The following is a 20,884-nucleotide window of genomic DNA, read 5'->3' as shown; positions in this document are numbered from 1 at the left end:
GAGAAGTTCCGACCAGATATAGTCGGACTCTCCTCCACACACGGCTTGGGCTCTGGTATCAGTCCTCTCGAGAGGGGTTGGACTCTCTTCCACTCTGGAGTTGCACACGGTGAGAGGCGCAGAGCAGGTGTGGGCATACTTGTTGCCCCCCGGCTCGGCGCCTGTACGTTGGGGTTTACCCCGGTGGACGAGTGGGTAGACTTCCTCCGCCTTCGGGTGGGGGGACGGGTCCTGACTGTTGTTTGTGCATATGCACCAACAGCAGTTCAGAGTACCCACCCTTTTTGGAGTCCTTGGAGGGTGTGCTGGAGAGCGCTCCCTCTGGGGACTCCCTCGTCTTGTTGGGGGACTTCAACGCTCACGTGGGGAATGACAGTGAGACCTGGAGTGGTGTGATTGGGAGGAACGGCCCCCCCCGATCGGAACCCGGGCGGTGTTCTGTTATTGGACTTCTGTGCTCGTCACGGATTGTCCATAACGAACACCATGTTCAAACATAAGGGTGTCCATATGTGCACTTGGCACCAGGACACCCTAGGCCGCATTTCGATGATCGACTTTGTAGTCGTGTCATCGGATTTGCGGCCGCATGTTTTGGACACTCAGGTGAAGAGAGGGGCGAGAGAGAATATTACAAGGCCGCTTCTGTCAAAATTTGATGGATGACATTCTTAATTAGATTAGGGGGGTCATGTGTGGGTCATGACCCCTCCCTAATGAAGATTAATGACCCTTTAATGACTTCCAGATGTCATATAATGAGGGTTAATGACCTTTAATGACTTCCTGATGTCATTTAATGAGGGTTAATGACCCTTAATGACTTCCTGATGTCATTTAATGAAGATTAATGACCCCTAATGACTTCCTGATGTCATTTAATGAAGATTAATGACCCTTAATGACTTCCTGATGTCATTTAATGAAGATTAATGACCCTTTAATGACTTCCAGATGTCATATAATGAGGGTTAATGACCTTTAATGACTTCCAGATGTCATTTAATGAGGGGTAATGACCTTTAATGACTTCCGGATGTCGTTTAATGAGGATGAATGACCTTTAATGACTTCCAGGTGTTATATAATGAAGATGAATGACCCTTAATGACTTCCTGATGTCATTTAATGAAGATTAATGACCCTTTAATGACTTCCAGATGTCATATAATGAGGGTTAATGACCTTTAATGACTTCCGGATGTCGTTTAATGAGGATGAATGACCTTTAATGACTTCCGGATGTCGTATAATGAAGATGAATGACCTTTAATGACTTCCGGATGTCATTTAATGAAGATGAATGACCTTTAATGACTTCCAGGTGTTATATAATGAAGATGAATGACCCTTAATGACTTCCTGATGTCATTTAATGAAGATTAATGACCCCTTAATGAAGATGGATGATGTGTAGGTGGTGTTCCTACCTGTTTTTGCAGATATCATGGCTGACCCGGGTTCAAATGCTAATTGTTTGGTTAACTTCCGGATCCGGTGCACGCCCCCTAGATTGAGTGAATAATAATGAGATTGAATGACGTGATCGGAGGGAGTGGTTTAGTATGGGTAAAACCGCCGGGGGAAAAGTACTAGCCATTTCTATTATGGTGAAGGGGGAAAAGTATGCGCAAACACGGCTCAAAGATTGTATTTTAGAGGTTGTAAAACAAGAAGTATAAGGTAAGGTTAAACTGTGATACGGTGGTTGGTATTATGAAATTAAAAAACATGAAGTTATACATTATATGTAAAAATGTTGTAAGAGTTGTTCGTGACTGCTGGGGTTGAATCTGAAAATAAACGGATAAAACTATATAATTTCCCCTTACTGATATAGTTACTATCTGACATTTTTGTTCAATATTTCTGTCAGTAGGGGGAAGCATATGCAGTCAAAGATTCATGGGGAGGTCAAATGTATGTCTGTGCTTGTGTGTGCGTACGCGCATGTATGGCTGCATGGGGGTCAAAGAAGTGTGAGGACAGACGGGCGGCTGAAGAAGTGTGAGGTTAGACGGTGGCTATAATGTTGTTAGTTTGAAAAGACAACGCTTCCTAAAATATATTACAAAAATATGCATCTACTTAGATCTGATTCTATTTATAATGATAATTTTATGTAGAAATTGGTGAAAAGCCATCATCAGCGATAGTCTCCTTACCCCTGCGAGGACAGGGGTTGCTGGTCATAAAATTAAATTAGGCTGAAGAAGAACGGATACGCAGCTAATTGCGAGGGGCCATTTTTGGTCTGAGAAAGGCGATTGTTCAATATTCCTGTGAGTAGGGGGAAGCAGAGGCAGTCAAAGATTCACGGGGAGGTCAAATGTATGTCTGAGGGGCCTGTGTATGCGTGTGTGCGTTTGCATGAGAGCTGAACAGTGTAAGATTAAACGGTAACTGTAATGTTGGTTTTCAAGAAGACATTTCCAAAACTGCTTCTTTAAAAAAACATCTACACAGATATCCATTTATGATAGTTTTATGCAGCAACCGATAGTTGAAACATCCTAGCTAACATTTTCTCAAGGATTTGAAAAGTGGTGACAAGTGAAAACTAATTAAGCTTACCTATAGGCGTAACGGTGTGTGGCTTTGAGTCCATCACATACATGCTCTGCATAGAGCATATATGCGTAGCAGCGAGGTATGCGTAGCAGAAAGGGGAGATGTCCCTACACTCGTGAGAATTTTCTGAGGCTTGTTGGAGACACTAGGACTCTGTCACAGTTTGAGTGTGTGTGTTTCAATGACCATAATTGTTGGGGGGCTGGTGGATATGAGCGAGGGGGTTGGTTAGACGTCTGCCAGCGTGCTCTCCTTGGGATATTTTCTCAAATACTAAAACCCAAATTCCAGTCCTCTGAACCGAATGACCAGTTGTCTAAACACATTGAATAAATGTAACCCCTCATTTTCCAATGCCATAAAAACATTTTACATGAAGACACAATTCACAAATTGCTCTCATGCGATACAAAATGTTTACCACAAGTCAACAATATTTGAACACAACGGACTTAACTGGCGTTCACACAACAACTCAAAAATTGAATACACTTGTTGCTAATGATGTGACCACACCTATAAACTCAAGTTCAGAGTGTACAGTTTGCTGGAGAGTCCAAACAAGCGCAATGGATAGAGGCAGAGCCAGAGGAAGAGGAATTAGAGGAGGGAGAGGAGCAGGTCGAGCAATGCAAAAGTTATAAAATAGTAACATGGAATGGTAAGGGTATTCGTAAACACGAAAATAAAAATAATAATTTAACCATCTTATTACAGTCTTTCTCAATTGCTAATACACATTTCTTGAAACCTGTACCCATTTTCTCAAAACCTTAAACACAAACACAAAAATTCAAACAATTTTCACAAAAGCCGTGACTTTTCACTTCAAAACCTATTATCCGGTATTCAAATCCGAACAATATATTCAGATCATACACACAGTAAGTCAAAATATATTCACCATGAGAGCATTTGTTAGACACGACATAAAATAATCTAACACAGAGCATCCAGGGTAGGTAGTCAACAGAGGTTTATTTTACATACATCAATAAACATAGTTTTTGGCACTAGACAAATTACTAACCAAGTTAAAATTATGGTGAATTCAAATGAAATAGAAAGGGTGTATGAAAATAAATTCCTTGGAGTAGTTATTGATGATAAATTATGTTGGAAGCCACATGTAGAAAATGTTAAAAGGAAAATGTCAAAAATCATCGGGATACTCTATAAAACTAAGGATGTCCTGAACATGAACTCATTATATATATTATATAGTTCATTATTATTACCATATTTGACCTATTGTGTGGAAATCTGGGGGACTGCATATAAAACAAACACTAACTCTGTTTTCAATTTGCAAAAAAGAGCCATAAGGATTATTAATCGTTCAAAATATACAGAATCAACACATCCATTATTTATCAAATTAAATACAATGACATTTTATGACTTGGTTGAGTTTAAAATAGCACAAATAATGTACAAAGTATATAACAATCTACTCTGCTATATTACTCAGACATTGTTTGAAATTAGACACAGTCCTTATGATATAAGGGGTACAAGTGTGTACAAAAAACCCAAAACAAGAACAAATATTAAGCAAAGGTGTGTTTCTGTAAAAGGTGTTAATTTGTGGAATAATCTGGGAATTGACTTGAAAAGATGTGACTCACTTGTTGAGTTAAAAAAAAAACGTTTAAATGCAAAGTTAAAAAAAATTACTTTTGTCAAATAAGAGCATGAAAATTGTATATAATGAGTATGAGTATATGATTTATAAATGTATTATGGTATATGTTTAGGAATTTCATGTATATATGTTGCTGGATAATGCACGCATCATTTTATTTTTAAAAATATTAACCTAGTATTGTATCAATAATGAAATAAGTTTAAATGTATAATGTATGAGGGGTAGGACTAAATAAGTTAACTTCTTCCTACTCCCTTTTGAACATGTAAACTATGATGAGTTTGTTTTTTCTTTTTTCTTTTCTTCTTTTCTTTTTTAACTTTTGTTTCTCTGCTGTTTGTTTTTATGTTCAATAATTCAATCAAAAAACGTGATAGAGTCAAAATGGGTACTTTTAACAAAAAAAACATGCATTAGTCTTAGGGCAAAATAATTTAGGAATAGTGTGAAATGTGTTTAAGTTTTATCCAAAAAGAGTGGATGAGTTTTGAGAATTGGGTCTAAGCCTGAACCGTGTGTAAGGTTTGGTCAAAAAAGTGTTTCATTCCAGAAATTAGTCTCGGAAACTGAGAATTTGCTTCATCGAACGGGGTTTGGTGTTTTAGCAACTGATAAAAACTGTTAAGTTAAAAGCGGACATGACAATACAATAACCACACATAACAAAATCAGAACAACCCTATCTCAATTGTAAATAATACATTCAAATATTCACACCAACTTCTAGGCCGTGGGGTGAACCCCCAAAAAGTGCCTAGAAAATGAGTTTCGCTCCACTGTCTGGGCACTACTTGTTCAATGCATTTTTTGATAGATAATACCCTTCTGAACTTTGGGTTAAATGTTCACCCAATGTTTTCCTGCCCCAATTTTGTTACAAGCCAGAAATGCATATATAGGTAAATAACAAAAAACGAAAATCTTGTGCTACAGTTTTTGGTTGTAAAACGTCTTACATTAAATTTGGCAACAGAAAATCATTCCCAGATGTTATAAATACATGTACCTAACATCAGAAACAAGTATTGGTGGTTTGGTGCAATCATGTGAATTTAGATAATTAAATATATTAAATTTGTGCCAAAAAAACAAAAAACGCTTCAACTAGAAGTGAAACCAGCACACAGATGTTACATTTAGCTATGTTTATGTTTCATATATGAAAACAATTCACAACCTATTACGTAATGAAAGGTACACAAGAAGCAGCATACATCGGCCAAAAATACTACCATGCACCACAAACCTGGAACAAGGCAAAATGGACTAGATGGAAATAGATGCATTCAGAGCCCAGATTATTATAACATATAGAATATTTATTAAAGTATCAGATTGTGTCATCACAGCATGTCATTTATACCCCCCGTCCCCTACCCAAAAAATATTAATAAAAAAAAATAATAATAATAAAATAAAAATCAAATGTGCATTCACAATAAAACCTTTGGAACTTCATTGGAACAGCTCTCTTTTTTTGGCAGACCAATTTAACAAAGGTCTGTGTTGTGGAAAAATGGAATACAGACATTTTGATTTTTGCTTGAAAAGTGTTAAAATGGAGAGTTAACATCTTGATAATGAAACAAACAAAATGGCAGATTTTACATAGATTTTACAGCCCTGCACTGTAAAGTGTCCTCGTATGCCCTGTCATTTTCCAACCTGATGTTGTACCAGCCATGTGTTAGTGTCACTTTCTTGGCTTACATCAGTAGACTCAGTAGTTGATGTATCTGATGAGTGAGGTACCCTGTCTAAAAGTTTGTCAGTTGTTGATAATGTCTCTACAAAAACCATTTCAGAGTTGTTGCTGGAAAGGGGTGTGAAAAACCAGCTGGGGGAAATCACACCTCAATCTTCGTTTCAGTATTTGCTGCCTGAAATAGAAAATTGAAGGGAAAGATGAGCACAAGATACACATATTCACATCACATTAGGGCTGCTCTATTATGGAAAAAAATAATCATCACAATTATTTTGGTAATAATTGAAATCAAGATTATTCTAAACAATTATATTTTGTTCAAATCAAGAAAATATTTCAACATTTGAAAATAAGACAATCACAATCATATGAAACTATAATTATGTAAGTTGCTTTTGGATCCAACAAAATTTTTAATATATTATTATTATTATTATTATTATTATGACGTTAGCAAAAATTTGAAGTTGGGGTGCAGTGTGTGTGTGTGTGTGCAGTAAGCTAGTTTTGACATGGGTGTGTGGTAAAATAACTCGTGTGGGCGTGCCACAACTCAAAATTAGTATTATTAGTGCTGCAGCTATCGAATATTTTGGTATTTGGATATCCTACTGAAAATTCTAGTGAATAATCGTATATTTGGATAGAAATACAAATATACCTATAGGCCTATATACTTTCTTGGTCAAAGAACAATTATAAATACAGAAGACAAAAAAAACACATTTGCATGTAATAATTAACAACCAACTGGTTTTCATTTTTAGAGAATCAATTGTATTTATTTATTTATTTTTAACTTAAATTGAGCTTGTCAGAAAACTATTTTTCTCTGAAACAGTGAGATTTTAGACAAATCTCTCCCCATAGATTTCATAAATGTGTTTCAATGTGAAGATTTATATGTTACCTGTAGTCTGAAGCATCAAGATCCCCGTGTTTATTAACACTGTTCACAAACCCCTTAGCTTGTCCATTCTCATCACATCTTTGTCAACTATAATCCTTTGACGGATTACTTGTTCACAAAAAGAATTTGTAGCTCTCAGCATTGGGTTGTCTAAAACACACACACACTCACTTAATATGTGCAGAGTCATGCTTTCTAATTAATGCTGTCTCGAAATGTAAACAGAATACAAGTGACATATTGCTGACCAATGCTTTACTTTTGAAATGTGTAATTTTAGCAAAGTGACAATGAAATAGTGCAATGTAACAACTCACATTTGTTCGTCCCTGGTTGCTGTTTCTGTTTCTGTTGACTTTAAGACCCTTGTGTAATCTCTGAAACAAAACTGCACCTCCATTGTGACACAGTCTTTTGTCTTGAATATGCAGAAGAATGGAACAGTCTTTCTTCATCTCAGCGGCCTGCAGCAACCAACCCGCTTTTAGACAAAAAAGAATTACATTATAAGTGTTATTGTCACATCACCTCTTTACAGTATATGCACATCACAGATTTAAGTAAAGTAAAGTGTTTGTTGAGGTTGATGAGAGAGAGTTTGGGCTGGCCCCGTTCTTCCAGCCATCTGCATCATTTGTAAAAATAAATTTCAAAGTAGACTCGTCTGTGATTGGAAGGCACACGGAAGAGGGATCATCTCGCCAAAGCAGAAACATTGTCAGCAGGTATGTGCTACACACACGCGTGCCCATTTCTGTTATTAATGTGACCGATATTTAGTATAGGGTTGAAAATAATTTTTTGCTATGTTAAGTTTTAAGGCTATAGTTTATTAAAAACGCGAGCTGCTGAATGATTTATCGAGTGAATCCAACAGTTGTTACCAAACTCGAGTTACCTGTGCCCATCAGAGTCATAATAGAGTCACAGCTACACACTCCCTTTTCCCCAAACTCTCTCTCATCAACCTCAACAAACACTTTACTTTACTTAAATCTGTGATGTGCATATACTGTAAAGAGGTGATGTGACAATAACACTTATAATGTAATTCTTTTTTGTCTAAAAGCGGGTTGGTTGCTGCAGGCCGCTGAGATGAAGAAAGACTGTTCCATTCTTCTGCATATTCAAGACAAAAGACTGTGTCACAATGGAGGTGCAGTTTTGTTTCAGAGATTACACAAGGTTCTTAAAGTCAACAGAAACAGAAACAGCAACCAGGGACGAACAAATGTGAGTTGTTACATTGCACTATTTCATTGTCACTTTGCTAAAATTACACATTTCAAAAGTAAAGCATTGGTCAGCAATATGTCACTTGTATTCTGTTTACATTTCGAGACAGCATTAATTAGAAAGCATGACTCTGCACATATTAAGTGAGTGTGTGTGTGTTTTAGACAACCCAATGCTGAGAGCTACAAATTCTTTTTGTGAACAAGTAATCCGTCAAAGGATTATAGTTGACAAAGATGTGATGAGAATGGACAAGCTAAGGGGTTTGTGAACAGTGTTAATAAACACGGGGATCTTGATGCTTCAGACTACAGGTAACATATAAATCTTCACATTGAAACACATTTATGAAATCTATGGGGAGAGATTTGTCTAAAATCTCACTGTTTCAGAGAAAAATAGTTTTCTGACAAGCTCAATTTAAGTTAAAAATAAATAAATAAATACAATTGATTCTCTAAAAATGAAAACCAGTTGGTTGTTAATTATTACATGCAAATGTGTTTTTTTTGTCTTCTGTATTTATAATTGTTCTTTGACCAAGAAAGTATATAGGCCTATAGGTATATTTGTATTTCTATCCAAATATACGATTATTCACTAGAATTTTCAGTAGGATATCCAAATACCAAAATATTCGATAGCTGCAGCACTAATAATACTAATTTTGAGTTGTGGCACGCCCACACGAGTTATTTTACCACACACCCATGTCAAAACTAGCTTACTGCACACACACACACACACTGCACCCCAACTTCAAATTTTTGCTAACGTCATAATAATAATAATAATAATAATAATATATTAAAAATTTTGTTGGATCCAAAAGCAACTTACATAATTATAGTTTCATATGATTGTGATTGTCTTATTTTCAAATGTTGAAATATTTTCTTGATTTGAACAAAATATAATTGTTTAGAATAATCTTGATTTCAATTATTACCAAAATAATTGTGATGATTATTTTTTTCCATAATAGAGCAGCCCTAATGTGATGTGAATATGTGTATCTTGTGCTCATCTTTCCCTTCAATTTTCTATTTCAGGCAGCAAATACTGAAACGAAGATTGAGGTGTGATTTCCCCCAGCTGGTTTTTCACACCCCTTTCCAGCAACAACTCTGAAATGGTTTTTGTAGAGACATTATCAACAACTGACAAACTTTTAGACAGGGTACCTCACTCATCAGATACATCAACTACTGAGTCTACTGATGTAAGCCAAGAAAGTGACACTAACACATGGCTGGTACAACATCAGGTTGGAAAATGACAGGGCATACGAGGACACTTTACAGTGCAGGGCTGTAAAATCTATGTAAAATCTGCCATTTTGTTTGTTTCATTATCAAGATGTTAACTCTCCATTTTAACACTTTTCAAGCAAAAATCAAAATGTCTGTATTCCATTTTTCCACAACACAGACCTTTGTTAAATTGGTCTGCCAAAAAAAGAGAGCTGTTCCAATGAAGTTCCAAAGGTTTTATTGTGAATGCACATTTGATTTTTATTTTATTATTATTATTATTTTTATTAATATTTTTTGGGTAGGGGACGGGGGGTATAAATGACATGCTGTGATGACACAATCTGATACTTTAATAAATATTCTATATGTTATAATAATCTGGGCTCTGAATGCATCTATTTCCATCTAGTCCATTTTGCCTTGTTCCAGGTTTGTGGTGCATGGTAGTATTTTTGGCCGATGTATGCTGCTTCTTGTGTACCTTTCATTACGTAATAGGTTGTGAATTGTTTTCATATATGAAACATAAACATAGCTAAATGTAACATCTGTGTGCTGGTTTCACTTCTAGTTGAAGCGTTTTTTGTTTTTTTGGCACAAATTTAATATATTTAATTATCTAAATTCACATGATTGCACCAAACCACCAATACTTGTTTCTGATGTTAGGTACATGTATTTATAACATCTGGGAATGATTTTCTGTTGCCAAATTTAATGTAAGACGTTTTACAACCAAAAACTGTAGCACAAGATTTTCGTTTTTTGTTATTTACCTATATATGCATTTCTGGCTTGTAACAAAATTGGGGCAGGAAAACATTGGGTGAACTTTTAAACCAAAGTTCAGAAGGGTATTATCTATCAAAAAATGCATTGAACAAGTAGTGCCCAGACAGTGGAGCGAAACTCATTTTCTAGGCACTTTTTGGGGGTTCACCCCACGGCCTAGAAGTTGGTGTGAATATTTGAATGTATTATTTACAATTGAGATAGGGTTGTTCTGATTTTGTTATGTGTGGTTATTGTATTGTCATGTCCGCTTTTAACTTAACAGTTTTTATCAGTTGCTAAAACACCAAACCCCGTTCGATGAAGCAAATTCTCAGTTTCCGAGACTAATTTCTGGAATGAAACACTTTTTTGACCAAACCTTACACACGGTTCAGGCTTAGACCCAATTCTCAAAACTCATCCACTCTTTTTGGATAAAACTTAAACACATCTCACACTATTCCTAAATTATTTTGCCCTAAGACTAATGCATGTTTTTTTTGTTAAAAGTACCCATTTTGACTCTATCACGTTTTTTGATTGAATTATTGAACATAAAAACAAACAGCAGAGAAACAAAAGTTAAAAAAGAAAAGAAGAAAAGAAAAAACAAACTCATCATAGTTTACATGTTCAAAAGGGAGTAGGAAGAAGTTAACTTATTTAGTCCTACCCCTCATACATTATACATTTAAACTTATTTCATTATTGATACAATACTAGGTTAATATTTTTAAAAATAAAATGATGCGTGTATTATCCAGCAACATATATACATGAAATTCCTAAACATATACCATAATACATTTATAAATCATATACTCATACTCATTATATACAATTTTCATGCTCTTATTTGACAAAAGTAATTTTTTTTAACTTTGCATTTAAACATTTTTTTTTTTAACTCAACAAGTGAGTCACATCTTTTCAAGTCAATTCCCAGATTATTCCACAAATTAACACCTTTTACAGAAACACACCTTTGCTTAATATTTGTTCTTGTTTTGGGTTTTTTGTACACACTTGTACCCCTTATATCATAAGGACTGTGTCTAATTTCAAACAATGTCTGAGTAATATAGCAGAGTAGATTGTTATATACTTTGTACATTATTTGTGCTATTTTAAACTCAACCAAGTCATAAAATGTCATTGTATTTAATTTGATAAATAATGGATGTGTTGATTCTGTATATTTTGAACGATTAATAATCCTTATGGCTCTTTTTTGCAAATTGAAAACAGAGTTAGTGTTTGTTTTATATGCAGCCCCCCAGATTTCCACACAATAGGTCAAATATGGTAATAATAATGAACTATATAATATATATAATGAGTTCATGTTCAGGACATCCTTAGTTTTATAGAGTATCCCGATGATTTTTGACATTTTCCTTTTAACATTTTCTACATGTGGCTTCCAACATAATTTATCATCAATAACTACTCCAAGGAATTTATTTTCATACACCCTTTCTATTTCATTTGAATTCACCATAATTTTAACTTGGTTAGTAATTTGTCTAGTGCCAAAAACTATGTTTGTTCATGCATGTAAAATAAACCTCTGTTGACTACCTACCCTGGATGCTCTGTGTTAGATTATTTTATGTCGTGTCTAACAAATGCTCTCATGGTGAATATATTTTGACTTACTGTGTGTATGATCTGAATATATTGTTCGGATTTGAATACCGGATAATAGGTTTTGAAGTGAAAAGTCACGGCTTTTGTGAAAATTGTTTGAATTTTTGTGTTTGTGTTTAAGGTTTTGAGAAAATGGGTACAGGTTTCAAGAAATGTGTATTAGCAATTGAGAAAGACTGTAATAAGATGGTTAAATTATTATTTTTATTTTCGTGTTTACGAATACCCTTACCATTCCATGTTACTATTTTATAACTTTTGCATTGCTCGACCTGCTCCTCTCCCTCCTCTAATTCCTCTTCCTCTGGCTCTGCCTCTATCCATTGCGCTTGTTTGGACTCTCCAGCAAACTGTACACTCTGAACTTGAGTTTATAGGTGTGGTCACATCATTAGCAACAAGTGTATTCAATTTTTGAGTTGTTGTGTGAACGCCAGTTAAGTCCGTTGTGTTCAAATATTGTTGACTTGTGGTAAACATTTTGTATCGCATGAGAGCAATTTGTGAATTGTGTCTTAATGTAAAATGTTTTTATGGCATTGGAAAATGAGGGGTTACATTTATTCAATGTGTTTAGACAACTGGTCATTCGGTTCAGAGGACTGGCATTTGGGTTTTAGTATTTGAGAAAATATCCCAAGGAGAGCACGCTGGCAGACGTCTAACCAACCCCCTCGCTCATATCCACCAGCCCCCCAACAATTATGGTCATTGAAACACACACACTCAAACTGTGACAGAGTCCTAGTGTCTCCAACAAGCCTCAGAAAATTCTCACGAGTGTAGGGACATCTCCCCTTTCTGCTACGCATACCTCGCTGCTACGCATATATGCTCTATGCAGAGCATGTATGTGATGGACTCAAAGCCACACACCGTTACGCCTATAGGTAAGCTTAATTAGTTTTCACTTGTCACCACTTTTCAAATCCTTGAGAAAATGTTAGCTAGGATGTTTCAACTATCGGTTGCTGCATAAAACTATCATAAATGGATATCTGTGTAGATGTTTTTTTAAAGAAGCAGTTTTGGAAATGTCTTCTTGAAAACCAACATTACAGTTACCGTTTAATCTTACACTGTTCAGCTCTCATGCAAACGCACACACGCATACACAGGCCCCTCAGACATACATTTGACCTCCCCGTGAATCTTTGACTGCCTCTGCTTCCCCCTACTCACAGGAATATTGAACAATCGCCTTTCTCAGACCAAAAATGGCCCCTCGCAATTAGCTGCGTATCCGTTCTTCTTCAGCCTAATTTAATTTTATGACCAGCAACCCCTGTCCTCGCAGGGGTAATGAGACTATCGCTGATGATGGCTTTTCACCAATTTCTACATAAAATTATCATTATAAATAGAATCAGATCTAAGTAGATGCATATTTTTGTAATATATTTTAGGAAGCGTTGTCTTTTCAAACTAACAACATTATAGCCACCGTCTAACCTCACACTTCTTCAGCCGCCCGTCTGTCCTCACACTTCTTTGATCCCCATGCAGCCATACATGCGCGTACGCACACACAAGCACAGACATACATTTGACCTCCCCATGAATCTTTGACTGCATATGCTTCCCCCTACTCACAGAAATATTGAACAAAAATGTCAGATAGTAACTATATCAGTAAGGGGAAATTATATAGTTTTATCCGTTTATTTTCAGATTCAACCCCAGCAGTCACGAACGACTCTTACAACATTTTTACATATAATGTATAACTTCATGTTTTTTAGTTTCATAATACCAACCAGCGTATCACAGTTTAACCTTACCTTATACTTCTTGTTTTACAACCTCTAAAATACAATCTTTGAGCCGTGTTTGCGCATACTTTTCCCCCTTCACCATAATAGAAATGGCTAGTACTTTTCCCCCCGGCGGTTTTACCCATACTAAACTACTCCCTCCGATCACGTCATTCAATCTCATTATTATTAATTATTCACTCAATCTAGGGGGGCGTGCACCGGATCCGGAAGTTAACCAAACAATTAGCATTTGAACCCGGGTCAGCCATGATATCTGCAAAAACAGGTAGGAACACCACCTACACATCATCCATCTTCATTAAGGGGTCATTAATCTTCATTAAATGACATCAGGAAGTCATTAAGGGTCATTAATCTTCATTATATAACACCTGGAAGTCATTAAAGGTCATTCATCTTCATTAAACGACATCCGGAAGTCATTAAAGGTCATTCATCTTCATTATACGACATCCGGAAGTCATTAAAGGTCATTCATCCTCATTAAACGACATCCGGAAGTCATTAAAGGTCATTAACCCTCATTATATGACATCTGGAAGTCATTAAAGGTCATTAACCCTCATTATATGACATCTGGAAGTCATTAAAGGGTCATTCATCTTCATTAAATGACATCAGGAAGTCATTAAGGGTCATTAATCTTCATTAAATGACATCAGGAAGTCATTAGGGGTCATTAATCTTCATTAAATGACATCAGGAAGTCATTAAGGGTCATTAACCCTCATTAAATGACATCAGGAAGTCATTAAGGGTCATTAACCCTCATTATATGACATCTGGAAGTCATTAAAGGGTCATTAATCTTCATTAGGGAGGGGTCATGACCCATACATGACCCCCCTAATCTAATTAAGAATGTCATCCATCAAATTTTGACAGAAGCGGCCTTGTAATATTCTCTCTGGGGCGGAGCTGTCAACTGATCACCAACTGGTGGTGTATTGGCTCCGATGGTGGGGGAAGATTTTCTTTTTTCTTTTTTTCTTTTCTTTTCGGTTATTACATGTTGAAATTGTTAGATGAAATGTTTGATTGTCACAATGCTGTCTGAAAGGAAAAATAAACAAATAAATCAAGATGCCGGTCCGACCTGGCAGACCCAAACGTATTGTGAGGGTCTGCTGGGAAAAAGAGTTTCAACACCCACCTCCGGCAGAGCTTCTCCATTGTCCCGGGGGAGGCGGGGGACATTGAGTCCGAATGGGCCATGTCCCGCGCCTCCATTGTTGAGGCGGCCGATCGGAGCTGTGGCCGTAAGGTGGTCGGTGCCTCTCGTGGCGGCAATCCTCGAACCCACTGGTGGACACCAGCGGTAAGGGATGCCGTCAAGCTGAAGAAGGAGTCCTGTCGGGCCTTTTTGGCCTGTGGGACTCCGGAGGCAGCTGACAGGTACCCGCTGGCCAAGCGGAACGCGGCTTCGGCGGGTGCTGAGGCAAAAACTCGGACATGGGAGGAGTTCGGTGAGGCCATGGAAAACGACTTCCGGACAGCTTCGAGGAAATTCTGGTCCACCATCCGGCGTCTCAGGAGAGGAAAGCAGTGCACCATTAACACTGTGTATCGTGGCGATGGGGTGTTGCTGACTTCGACTCAGGATGTCGTGAATCGGCGGGGGGAATACTTCGAAGACCTCCTCAATTCCACCGACACGTCTTCCTTTGAGGAAGCACAGTCTGGGGACTCTGAGGTGGGCTCTCACTGAGGTGGTTGGAAAGCTCTTCAGTGGCAGAGCCCCGGGGGTGGATGAGATCTGCCCGGAGTTCCGAAAGACTCTGGATGTTGTGGGGCTGTCATGGTTGACACTCCTCTACAACATCGCGTGGACATCGGGACAGTGCCTCTGGATTGGCAGACCGGGGTGGTGGTCCCCCTTTTTAAGAAGGGGGACCGGAGGGTGTGTTCCAACTATAGAGGGATCACACGCCTCAGCCTCCCTGGTAAGGTCTATTAAGGGGTGCTGGAGAGGAGGATCCGTCGGGAAGTCGAATTTCGGATTCAGGAGGAGCAGTGTGGTTTTCAGGAGGAGCAGTGTGGTTTTCGTCCTGGCCGTGGAACAGTGGACCAGCTCTACACCCTCAGCAGGATCCTCGAGGGTGCGTGGGAGTTCTCTCAACCAGTCCACATGTGTTTTGTGGATTTGGAGAAGGCGTTTGACCGTGTCCCTCAGGGAGTCCTGTGGGGGGTGCTTCGGGAATACGGGATATCCGGCCCCCTGATACGGGCTGTTCGGTCCCTGTACGACCGTTGCCAGAGTCTGGTCCGCATTGCCGGCAGTAAGTCGTTTCCAGTGAGGGTTGGACTCCGCCAAGGTTGCCCTTTGTCACAGATTCTGTTCTTAATTTTTATGGACAGAATTTCTAGGCGCAGCCGAGGCGTTGAGTGATTCCGGTTTGGTGGCTTCAGCATTGCATTTCTGCTTTTTGTAGATGATGTGGTCCGGTTGGCTTCATCAAGCCGGGATCTCCACTTCCCACTGGAGCGGTCCGCAGCCGAGTATGAAGCGGTTGGGATGAAGATCAGCACCTCCAAATCCGAGACCATGGTCCTCAGTCGGAAAAGGGTGGCGTGTCCTCTCCGGGTCGGGAATGATATCCTGCCCCAAGTGGAGGAGTTCAAGTATCTTGGGGTCTTGTTCACGAATGAGGGCAGGATGGAGCGGGAGATCGACAGGCGGACCGGTGCAGTGTCTGCAGTGATGCGGACTCTGTATCGGTGCGTCGTGGTGAAGAAAGAGCTGAGCCAAAAGGCGAAGCTCTCGATTTACCGGTCGATCTACTTTCCAACCCTCACCTATGGACACGAGCTGTGGATTGTGACCGAAAGAACAAGATCCCGGATACAAGCGGCCGAAATGAGTTTCCTCCGTAGGGTGTCCGGGCTCTCCCTTAGAGATAGGGTGAGAAGCTCGGTCATCCGGGAGGGACTCAGAGTCGAGCCACTGCTCCTCCGCGTTGAGACGAGCCAGCTGAGGTGGCTCGGGCATCTGGTTCGGATGCCTCCTGGACGCCCCCCTGGAGAGGTGTTCCGGGCACGTCCCACCGGCGGGAGGCCCCGGGGAAGACCCAGGACACGCTGGAGAGACTATGTCTCTCGGCTGGCCTGGGAACGCCTTGGGATCCCGTCGGAGGAGCTGGTTGAAGTGGCTGGGGAGAGGGAGGTCTGGGTTTCCCTCCTAAAGCTGCTGCCCCCGCGACCCGACCTCGGATAAACGGTAGCAAATGGATGGAGGGATGGATTATATTATTATCATATATATTATTATATTACTATATATTATGAAAATATCACATTATAAAAATATATATTGTATTATTATTATTATTATTATTATTATTATTATTATTATCTTATAATATATATCGTTATTGTTATATTATTATTGTTATATTATTATATTACTACTATATATTATTATTATATTACATTATTATTATTATTATTATTATTATTATTATTATTATTATTATTATTATTATTATTATTATTATTCTGCGATTGGCTGGCAACCAGTCCAGGGTGTCCCCCGCCTACTGACCAGAGCCAGCTGAGATAGGCGCCAGCACCCCCCGCGACCCTTGTGAGGAATAAGCGGTCAAGAAAATGGATGGATAATTATTATTATTATTATTATTATTATTATTATTATTATTATATGTTATTCCAAAAAATATCATTATTATATTATTATAATATATTATATATTACTATTATTATTATGTTATTATTATTATTATATATTATTACTCTTATTACTATATTATTATATTGCTATTACTATATTATATTACTATACTACTATTACTATTATATTACTATTATTATATTATCATTAGATATATATATATATATATATATATATATATATATTAATTAATTATATTATATATTATTTTAAAAATATTATATTATTATAATATATATTATATTATTCTATTATATATTATTATATATATATATTAACGTTACAAGTATTACTATTATATCTTATTATTATTATTGTTATTGTTATATTATTATTACTATAATTATTGATATTATTATTATTTTTATTATATTATATATTACTATTATTATTATATTATTATATTATTATTATTACTATCCATCCATCCATCCATTTTCTTGACCGCTTATTCCTCACAAGGGTCGCGGGGGCTGCTGGCGCCTATCTCAGCTGGCTCTGGGCAGTAGGCAGGAGACACCCTGGACTGGTTGCCAGCCAATTGCAGGGCATATTATTACTATTATTACTTTATTATTATTATTATTATATCCATCCATCCATCCATTTTCTTGACCGCTTATTCTATTATTATTATTATTATTATATATTATTTTAAAAAAGTCATTATATATATATATATATATATATATATATATATATAATATTACAATTATTACTCTTCTATATTATTATTATTATTATTACTATTATTATATTATTAGACATTATTATTACTATTACTACTATATTATTACTATATTATTATATATTATTGACAAATATATTATTATAATATATATTATTATATTACTATACATTATGAAAATATATATTGTATTATTATTATTATTATTATTATATTATTATATTACTACTATACGTTATTATTATATTATTACATTACTACATTTATAATAATAATAATAATAATAATAATAATAATAATAATAATAATTATTATTATTATCATTATTCTTATATTACTACATTACTATTATTGTTATTCTTCTTCTTCTTCTTCTTCTTCTTCTTATTATTATTATTATTATTAATATTATTATTATCAGCAATTGGCTGGCAACTAGTTCAGGGTGTACCCTGACTATTGCCCGAAGCCGGCTGAGATAGGTTCCAGTGACCCTTGTGATTATTATTATGATGTATTATTATTAATAAGACTTGGCTTGTTAATGGGACTGACGTAAAAAGTCGCTGGCGGGCGCTGACCTGAGCTCGTGGATCTGCAGCACGTCGGGGGCGCTGCCGCCCAGCGAGCGCAGGGCCTGCCGGGACAGGTGGTGGGGGGGCGAGTAGAGCAGGTCCATCTCACGGGGGCTCAGGGCGTCGCTGGAGTCGTAGTCGCTGTCGGTGGGCAGGAACACCTCCGACGACGCGTCCTCATCGGAGCCCGGCGGCGAGCCTGAGCGCGGACGGCGGTCAGCGGTCACAAAATGGCTTTGGCTTGTTTTGTGGGTTATTCATTTGGCCCAACTTTTTGGGTTAGTCACACTTTTTCGCTATTCTTCATCTATCTACATTAGTCAGGCCATAAGTTTGTCTAATAGATGTAAAAACGCTGCCTTGCGGCCATTTTTACAATTACATTCTTTGCTATTCACAGCAGGTCGCCCACAAAATGTTCACCTTTCCACATCGATCCAGCCACCAAAATTTGAGCCCGCAAAAACCCTGCCTAATGATGATGATGATGATGATGTCACTCACCACTGACGGCCTTCCTCCCGCAGAGTTCGGGCGAAGGCGAAGGCAAGGGCGAGGGCGGGCAGTCCATGGCGGAGGAGGTGGAGTCGGTCTTCTGCTGGCTTCCGTCGTTGTCGGGGGCGGCGGCGGCGTCCACCAGGCAGTTGACGGGAACGCCACCGCGTGGCTGCTTGTAGCGGGCGTACTGCAGCGCGTCCGTGAGCCAACGCAGGTTGCGACGAGTCTCGTCCAGCTGCTGTAAATGGAAAAAAAAACAAAATGGCCACCGATGATATGGGTTTGTTGGCGGTGGGTGGGTGTGGTTGACCGGCACTTACCTGGATGTAGTCGAGGATGAGCTGATGCCGGTGCTTGGCGCTGGCCACCTCGCCGTCCGTGATGGCCTCCCGCAAGGCCTGCTGGGTAATGAGTGCGTCCAGGTCCAAGACGGACGACAGGCGGCAGTACAAGCTGATGAACTTCTCCTTGTAAGTGCAGAAGTGCACTGAGGACGGACGGACGCACGGACAAAGTGTCAACAAGATGGCCACCAGACATCAAGTCACACGGCAACGTCTCGAAAAGTCGTTCCAAAAATTAGCCACGATAATGGAAATCCACGTTAATTAAAAAAAAAAAAAATATATATATATATATATATATATTTTGTTTTGGTATGATTTTTACTTTATTATAAATGCTTTTCATTCATCATATATGTTCTTTTTTCATTTACATTCATTTTTTTCCATTAAAATTCTGTTTTTTTAAATTTACTTATTACAGTATATGGCAGCGTATATGTATATTTTTATATATTTATTACATATGCCTTTTCATTTTGATATGATTTTTAGTTTATTATGAATGCTTTTTCAGTCATTTATATATTTTTTCATGTACAGTCATTTTTTTCCATTAAATGTATGTTGTTGTTTTTTTAAATTGACTTATCACAGTATACAGCACAGTATATAGCACGACTATTATTTATTCGCATCAGTGAGTCAACTCGATAGTCCCTCGTATAAAAATCCAGAGTATTTGATCCATTTTTTAATTTAGCTTTTAATTGATTTCGACTTTTTATTTTCTATTTATCAACCATTTTGTTTTATTATATATTATATTACTCAGATTACAGGGGGTGAGAGGGAGTTGGTTGGTGTTTTTTATTTATTTTTTTGTGTTTGTCTCTTTCTTTCTTTTTTTATTGGATTTATTTTCTCTTTTAATGTGGAGCACCTTGTGTTGCTTTTAAAGGATGAAAGGCAGGATAAAAAATAAAGATTTGATAGATTGATTGATTGAATCAAGTCTCGTCTCCAAAAAAGCAGTGGAGGGCGTTTACCGAGCTCAAACATCTGCAGCGGCAGGTGCAGGAAGCCGGCGAGTGGTGTGTAGGGGTTGGACTGGCCGGGGGCGGAGCAAACGTCGTCGGCGGCCGGCAGCAGCAGCAGGAAGCAGACGCCGTGACCCACTTCCACCACTTCCTGGCTGTACAGACGGAAGTGACGCGCCTGCGCACAGGGAAGCGCCGATTGATCGTAAATGTCATCGCTTTTGCCATCACGGCCATTGCAGCGGAGGCGGCCATATTGCTACTCCCCAAAAACTTTTTTCGACATACGATCATTTACATTTACAGTATCTTAACTCATTCACTGCCTTTGACAAGTATACTTGTCAATTGTATTTTTTAGAGCGGTGCTAAATGGGGGCGAATCTGAGCATGCTCCACTGTAAATATCAAACTTGGAAACAACTTTACTGATGCCCAACCACCGGTAGATGACATCATTGCCCCATTTTATAGGAAATAAACACAGTTTCAGAGTCCATGGGAGAAATGGCTGTATTTTGGCAAACCTACATTTTTCTGCTGTCAATTATAAAAGAACGGGACGGGACAAAAAGTAGGA

At 37.9% G+C, this 20,884-nt stretch overlaps 1 protein-coding gene across 6 annotated transcripts in view; it reads right to left on the bottom strand.

Annotated features, from left to right (window-relative positions):
* The window catches only part of ankfn1a (ankyrin repeat and fibronectin type III domain containing 1a), a 78,891-nt gene that overhangs the window by 5,717 nt on the left and 52,290 nt on the right, over positions 1-20,884 (bottom strand). For all 6 annotated transcript variants that reach the window (XR_013279449.1, XM_077502513.1, XM_077502515.1 and 3 more), the window contains 4 exons: positions 20,314-20,482; positions 19,301-19,467; positions 18,987-19,218; positions 18,489-18,681 (listed from right to left, as the gene is read on the bottom strand). Coding sequence is in view for 5 of the 6 variants with exons in the window: in XM_077502513.1 (XP_077358639.1) it covers positions 18,489-18,681; positions 18,987-19,218; positions 19,301-19,467; positions 20,314-20,482 (761 nt within the window). In the remaining variant the exon portion in view is untranslated. The remainder of the gene's footprint in view (positions 1-18,488; positions 18,682-18,986; positions 19,219-19,300; positions 19,468-20,313; positions 20,483-20,884) is intronic.

Source organism: Festucalex cinctus, chromosome 17, assembly GCF_051991245.1.
Source record: "Festucalex cinctus isolate MCC-2025b chromosome 17, RoL_Fcin_1.0, whole genome shotgun sequence".
NCBI classification, from domain to species: domain Eukaryota; kingdom Metazoa; phylum Chordata; class Actinopteri; order Syngnathiformes; family Syngnathidae; genus Festucalex; species Festucalex cinctus.
Note: the sequence above shows the minus strand (reverse complement) of the source record. Positions and strands in the feature narration are given on the sequence as shown.